Source organism: Brachypodium distachyon, chromosome 3 (genome assembly GCF_000005505.3).
Source record: "Brachypodium distachyon strain Bd21 chromosome 3, Brachypodium_distachyon_v3.0, whole genome shotgun sequence".
Lineage (NCBI taxonomy): Eukaryota > Viridiplantae > Streptophyta > Magnoliopsida > Poales > Poaceae > Brachypodium > Brachypodium distachyon.
In genome coordinates, this window is record NC_016133.3 from 32,562,280 (window position 1) to 32,570,076 (window position 7,797).

The 7,797-nt window shown below is 43.4% G+C and overlaps 1 protein-coding gene across 1 annotated transcript; it reads right to left on the reverse strand.

The window, feature by feature from the left end:
- Window positions 1–6,355: 6,355 nt before the first annotated feature.
- Window positions 6,356–7,797, reverse strand: LOC104583681. The gene is made up of 2 exons (XM_010236595.3): window positions 6,753–7,797; window positions 6,356–6,648 (listed from the first exon to the last, which is right to left on the reverse strand). The coding sequence occupies exons 1-2, from the start codon at window positions 7,615–7,617 to the stop codon at window positions 6,632–6,634; spliced, it is 882 nt and encodes a 293-aa protein (XP_010234897.2). The 5' UTR covers window positions 7,618–7,797; the 3' UTR covers window positions 6,356–6,631.

A 7,797-nucleotide genomic window follows, 5' to 3' on the forward strand; every position in this document is an offset into this window, starting at 1 on the left:
CATGTTGATTGTCCGAGTAGGAAGAAGCAGTACAAGCCGAATGAGAACCAGAGGAAACAACAGGAGAACAAGAAGGATAACTCTTCTCCTGATGGTACGTACAATTTATTCGTTTGTTCAGAATCTTTATTTACAACTTCTGCATCCGACCACTGGGTAGTAGATTCTGGTTCCACTTTGCATATAGCCAGGAATAAAAGTGGTTTCTCCTGTTTTAAACCAATTGAAAAGGAACTAGATTTATTTATCTAGGAACAACTGCTAGAGCTGACATACTAGGAGTTGGCGATTATATTCTGAAACTCCCTTGTGGAGGAAAAATAATCCTCAAAGACACAATATACTCACCCAATATGAGGAAGAATTTAATTTCTGTGTCTAGACTGGAATCACCTGGTTTAAAAGTTCTGTTTGGAGATGGAAAAGTCAAAATACTGATGAACGGAAAATTAGTTCAATCAGGAAATAGATTTGAAGGCTTGTACTATATTGAGGACATCTTGGACATTGAAAACATGGATTGCATGGTAACTGAAAATAACTTAGTAGTGAGGAATATAAATGGAAGTGGTAATTGTAGAATCTTATCTTTGGCATTTACGGCTTGGACATATTTTCTAAAAACAGAATTAAGAGATTGATTAGTTCTGAAATTCTGAATTTTAAGTGGGAGGATTATGGCTTGTGTGAGGCTTGCATTATGGGAAAGATGACCAGAACACCCTTTTCCAAGGCTGAGAGATCTAGTGAACAGCTAGCCATAATTCATTCTGATATTTGTGGGGAATTTTCTACACCTACTCTAGGAGGTCAAAAAGTCTATTTTATCACCTTTATAGATGACTTCTCTAGGTATGGGTATGTATATCTTCTAAAACATAAGTCTGAAGGTTTTGAGATATTCAAGAATTTTAAGGCAGAAGTGGAAAATCAGTTAAATAGGAAGATTAAGGTGTTGAGAACTGATCGTGGAGGCGAACACACATCAGGAATATCAGATGATTTTTGCAAAGAGCATGGAATTGTGCATTATTATACATTACCCTACACTCCTCAACAAAACGGTGTAGCAAAGAGGAGGAATAGAACCCTGTTAGATATGGTTAGATCAATGATGGCTTACTCTGATTTACGATTGAGTTTTTGGGGTGAAGCACTGCATATTGCTGTTTATTTGCTGAATCATTCACCGTCGAAAACTGTTCCAGTGACTCCCTATGAACTATGGAAAGGAAGGAAACCCACAGTTAGACATCTTGCTGTTTGGGGCTGCAATGCACAGATAAGGGTGCCATCTCAACTTAGAACGAAACTGCAACCTAAGAGCCAACCAGGAATTTTTATAGGCTATTCTACTGGGTCTAATGGCTATCGGTTTTATGATTTTGAGAACAGGAAATTAGTGGAAAGTAGAGATGCTATTTTTCTTGATCAGGTCACACCTCGCAGAGCAAAACGCGCGAGGATGGAATTGTTAATCTCTGATCAAGATGTTAACATGGATAATGCTGAAACGGTTGCTTCTAATCAGGATCAAGCTGATTTTAATGCTGAAACTCCTACCACTAGTGAACCTAGAAGAAGTGGGAGGAATATTAATAAGCCTGCATATCTTGATGATTATTATGTGTTTTTGGGGGAAGTATATTCCAAAACACAACACTTTAAGGAAGAACCTAAGTCTTTTAGGGAAGCTATGTCTAGTGCAGAGTCCAAACTTTGGATGGCCGCTATGCAGGAGGAACTCAAATCCATGGAAAAGAATAAAGTTTGGGAATTGATGGATTTGCCAAACGATAGAAAGCCTATAGGATCAAAGTGGATTTTTAAAAGGAAGCTAAATGCATCTGGTTGTGTGGAAAAGTACAAAGCTAGGCTTGTTGCAAAAGGGTACACAAAAAGGGAAGGAATCGACTTTGTGGAAACTTTTTCTCCTGCTGCAAAGTTTACTTCCATTCGTATTATTGGTGCTTTAGCGGCTTACTTTGATCTGGAACTCCACCAAATGGATGTTAAGACTGCATTCTTGAATGGTAATTTGGAGGAAGAGATATATATGTCTCAACCTGATGGTTTTATTGAAAAGGGAAATCAGGGAAAGGTGTGCAGGTTGAAACGGTCAATTTATGGCCTAAAACAAGCCTCACGTCAATGGAATATATTATTTGATCATGCTATCACATCATATGGGTTTTCAATGATGGAAGGAGACCATTGCATTTATTTTAAGATAGTAGGAGGAAATTATACTCTACTGTCTCTTTTTGTTGATGATATACTTATTGTTTCTAACAATAAGGAAATGCTAGTAGAAGTTAATGAAGGGGCGCGTGGAGATAAACAAAAACTTTTCCTACGCGAACTCCCAAGATCTAGCCGAGGTAGAAGGCCACGAGGATTACCACTAGACGCGCAGTTGCGGATTATTGATGCGGCGCCTTGATGCAGTGCAGTCCCTCGATCCGATCCAGCCGATCCAATCCCGCGATCGTCGAAGTGCTGAACGTACAGCACCTCTGCCGGTATCCACACGTGCGAGGAGGAGCTCCGGCGGCGGACTGCTAGATCCGGTGCGACGGTTGAACTGAATCGGGCTAGGGTTCTCAACGCATGAGAGTGGAAAAAAACCGTGCCCTTTAGGCATCCCACGCTCCTGCTTATATATCGAGTGGAAGTGGGCTCCAAGCCTTGTGGCCCATCCACCCTGCGAGTCCAACTCGCATTGTCAGCCCAATTCCAGTTCGGGTCCAACCCGACCAAATACTTGCTCCCGCTCTTAAGTGTGTGACCCCACAGGCTCATGGCGACTTGGACACGATTGGAATCCGACTCACAATCGATCAATCGGTAGCGGCTCCTAGCAGAACGTGCCGACTCCCAAGTACCATCGAGTCATGACGACGTACCTTCCAATGTGACATACGTCTTAGTCCCTTTTTGCCTCATGATATACCTTGTCGAACTATAGGCGATTAATCGTCATCCCTTTAATAGTTCAACTCTCTTCTCGATCTGTGATATACGATTCATCCGACTAACTCTTAGTCCATCGACCCGGTTAACAATTAACCAAGTCGCGCATGGCCATGCTTCCCGAATCATATCACTCGAGAGGGCCCAGAGAATATCTCTCCAGTCGGAGGGGCAAAATCCCATCTTGGTTATCCACATCACACAGCTTGATTCTCAGTCAACCCGAACTCTGCCTTTATAACTGCCCTGTTACGGAACAACGTTTGACAGAACCTAAGTTGGTGATCCACAACTCGGATTGTGCGATAACCTCAGGTCTAAGGATTACATTGATTGAGACATGCAAATGACGACCTACTCGTTGCATCTCAATATGGGTCAGTCCGACTCGCTAAACTCTTTAGCCGAGTCCGTGTAAGCTGGAATGACATCACCATGCCCATGACAAGTGGAACCGAGTCATCAGCCAACTTTCACATTAGTCTAGGTTATGTGTCCAGCACAACCTCAATGACTAAGGACAATTTAGTATGAACAACATGAATACATAGTTCCACAATCAAATCACATATTCAATGATACATATCAGATGTTCAAACAAGGACAACTCAATAATATTTATGAATACATTGGGAATTACATCATACATGATTGCCTCTAGGGCATATTCCCAACAGTCTCCCACTTGCACTAGAGTCAATCATCTTGACATCATATGTCTAGACATCTAATGCCCATACCTCTCATGTGCGCCTCATGCTTAGGCTGTGGTAGCGCCTTTGTCAACGGATCTGCAATGTTTGCATCCGTGTGTACCTTGCATAACTTGATATCACCTTGTTCGACGAACTGGCGAATGAGGTGGTAACGCATGAGTATATGTTTGTTCTTCTGGTGTTGTCTAGGTTCCTTGGCTTGTGCGATAGCACCATTGTTGTCACAATATACGTCCAATGAATTGGACGCGCCCTGAACCACACCAAGATCAATCAGGAGATTCCTGATCCAAACGGCTTCCTTTGCTGCCTCCGAGGCAGCAATATACTCAGCCTCTGTTGTAGACGCAGACACAGTATCTTGCTTGGAATTCTTCCAGCTCACAGCCCCTCCGTTCATCACGAACACATATCCAGATTGCGAACGAGAATCATCTGAGTCGGTGAGATAACTCGCATCCGTGTAACCCTTTACACTGAGTTCATCCTCACCTCCATAAACTAGGAACATGTCCTTAGTCCTTCTCAAGTACTTAAGGATGTTTTTAACTGCTACCCAGTGGCTTTCGCCAGGGTCAGCCTGGTATCTGCTTGTTGCACTTAGAGCATAGGAAACATCAGGCCTAGTACAAATCATGGCATACATGATGGATCCGACTGCCGAAGCATACGGGATCGCACTCATCCGATTTCGCTCATCAGTTGTCGAAGGACACTGAGTCTTGCTAAGCTTTACACCATGGGACATCGGTAAGAATCTCTTCTTAGACGATTCCATGTTGAATTTCTTCAACACTTTGTCCAAGTATGTACTTTGACTCAATCCAATGAGCCGCCTAGATCTATCTCTATAGATCCTGATTCCCAGTATGTAAGTTGCCTCACCCAAATCTTTCATTGCGAAACTCCTTTCCAATGATTCTTTGGTTTCTTGCAACATCAAGACATCATTTCCCATCAATAATATGTCGTCCACATATAAGATTAGAAAATTTACTTTGCTCCCACTAAACTTCTTGTACAAACAAGAATCATGATCGCTCTTGATGAAGCCAAAAGATTTGACTACCTCATCAAAGCGAATGTTCCAACTCCGAGATGCTTGCTTCAGTCCATAAATGGATTTCTGAAGTTTGCATACCTTGTCAGCGTTAGCCGGATCGACAAAACCTTCGGGCTGTATCATATACACGTCCTCAGTTAAATTTCCATTGAGGAAAGCCGTCTTGACATCCATCTGCCATATCTCATAGTCGAAATAGGCTGCTATAGCTAACATGATCCGAACCGACTTAAGCATCGCTACGGGCGAGAAGGTCTCGTCGTAGTCAACTCCTTGAACCTGTCGGAACCCCTTCGCGACAAGCCGTGCTTTATAGACAGAAACATTTCCATCCATGTCAGTTTTCTTCTTAAAGACCCATTTGCTCTCGACGGGTCTTGCACCGTCTGGCAGATCAACCAAGGTCCAAACTTGATTTTCATCCATGGACTTTAACTCAGATCTCATGGCTCCAAGCCATGACTCAGAATCAGATCCCACCATCGCTTCCGAATAAGTTGTCGGCTCATCACTGTCTAACAGTAATACTTCACGAGCACTTTGCAATCTAGCAGATCTCCGTGGTTCTGGTGCTTTTACCGGCATAGATACCACGACCGGCTCAGCCTCTAAGACTGTAGCTGACTCGCCTCTAGCAGGTTCCTCCCGAATTTCTTCGAGTTGCACTGTGCTCCCACTGACTCCCCGACTGAGAAATTCTTTCTCAAGGAAGACACCGTTCCGAGCGACAAACACTTTGCCCTCTTCTCGGTTGTAGAAGTAGTACCCTAAGGTTTCCCTTGGATACCCCACGAAAATACACTTATCCGACTTGGCCGTGAGCTTGTCCGACTGAAGTCGCTTGACGAATGCTTCACAGCCCCAAATCTTAAGAAAAGACAAACTCGGCCTTTTGCCAGTCCACATCTCATGCGGTGTCTTCTCTACCGATTTCGATGGTACTCTGTTTAGTGTGAACGCTGCAGTTTCTAGACAATATCCCCAAAATGACAAAGGTAGATCTGTTCGACTCATCATTGATCGTACCATGTCCAACAAGGTCCGATTCCGCCATTCTGATACACCGTTCCTCTGCGGCGTACCCGGTGGAGTAAGCTGAGGAACTATTCCACAACTCTTTAGATGGTCATCAAACTCATGGCTCATGTACTCGCCTGCACGGTCCGACCGTAGAAACTTTATTTTCTTGCCGAGTTGATTTTGTACCTCACTCTGGAATTCCTTGAATTTCTCAAAGGCTTCCGACTTGTGTTTCATTAAATAGACATATCCATATCTACTCAAATCATCAGTGAAGGTAATGAAGTACTCATAACCACCTCTGGCTGTCGTGCTCATTGGGCCACATACATCACTATGTATTAGATCCAACAAGTCAGACGCCCTTTCACAACTCCTTGCAAAAGGCGTCTTGGTCATTTTGCCGAGTAGGCATGTCTCGAACGACTCCAAGTCGAACGAAGTTAAAAGTCCATCATCATGGAGCTTCTTCATGCGCTTCCAACTTATATGACCAAGCCGACAGTGCCAAAAGTAAGTCATATTCAGATCATTTGGTTTTAACCTTTTCACATTTATGTTATAGACTGATTCACTATCAAGATTCAAAATAAATAACCCGTCCAGGACGGGTGCAAAGCCGTGAAACATATCTTTCAAATATAAAGAACAACCATTATTCTTAATATTCGACTCATAACCTTGTCTCATTAAACATGAGGCAGAAATAATGTTTCGACTAAGCACTGGAACATAATAACAATTATTCAGCTCCATTAAGAATCCTGAAGGTAAATGAAGTTGCATCGTGCCGACTTCCAACGCAGCGACTCTCGCTTTGTTGCCGACTCGAATATCAACCTCGCCTCTTGCCACGCTCCTAGTTCTTACCAGCCCCTGCAACGAGTTGCAGATGTGAATTACTGATCCGGTATCATATACCCATGAACTGTTAGGTGCATCAGCAAGATAAATGTCTATAACATTACAAACAAGCGTACCTGAGTTAGAAGTCCCACTTCCACTCTTGGCTTTGTCAGCCAAAAACTTGCTGCAGTTCCTCTTCCAGTGCCCATCCGTCTTGCAATAGAAGCAAGTGGATCCAGCTGCAGGAGATGGCTTAGTCCCTGAGGCAGCGCTCGGGACAGAGTCCTGAGTTTTGCCTCCTGACTTAGCCTTCTTCTTCTTAGTCCAAGAACCCTTCTTGAACTTAGCCTTATTCTGCACCATCAACACTTGACTGGTGCCTTTCTTGAGGTCAGCCTCTGCTGTCTTGAGCATCCCATGTAGTTCAGTGAGCTTCTTATCCATACCATGCATGTGATAGTTCGAGATGAACGGAGCATATGCACTAGGAAGAGAGTTCAGAACTATATCTGTAGCGAACTCATCGCTTATGGGAAAACCCAGCCTATCCAAAGACTGCACGTAACCAGTCATCTTGATCACGTGCGGACTCAGTGGATCGCCGTCTTTGAGCTTACAGCCAAGCAAAGCTTGAGAGACTTGATACCTCTCGGTCTTTGCCTGAGCCTGGAACATACTTTTGAGGCTTTCGATCATATCGTAGGCCTCAACATTCTCGAACTGCTGCTGCAAGTCCGGTTCCATGTGTGCAAGCATAAGACAGCTAATTTCCGTAGACTCATCTCTAGCCTTACGGTGGGCATTCATGACAGCGACTGTCGCATCTTCATCAGGCTCATCTGGGAGTGGAGTGTCTAGAACATGGTCCTTCTTTTCTTGCTTGAGGACTATCCTCAGATTACGATACCAGTTGGTGAAATTAGTTCCATTAAGTTTATCTTTCTCTAGGATCGACCTCAACGCAAAAGTGGACAAATGAGGAAGGTTGCTAGGTGCCATTGATCTACAACAGAAAATATGCAAAACACTTAAGACATGTATTCATAAAAGAGCAGGAATATTAAACGCTTTAATACTTATGCTCCCACTAGAACCAACATCTCTCCGATGGTTACTAAGTGATTCAGGATCCTAAATAAGCAAAACGACTAGTGAGCTTTAGCATCACCGCTAGCCGCC

Bases quoted from the DNA above. Each gene is read 5' to 3' on its own strand.
- LOC104583681 (XM_010236595.3), bottom strand. From the start codon at position 7,617: ATGGCACCTAGCAACCTTCCTCATTTGTCCACTTTTGCGTTGAGGTCG.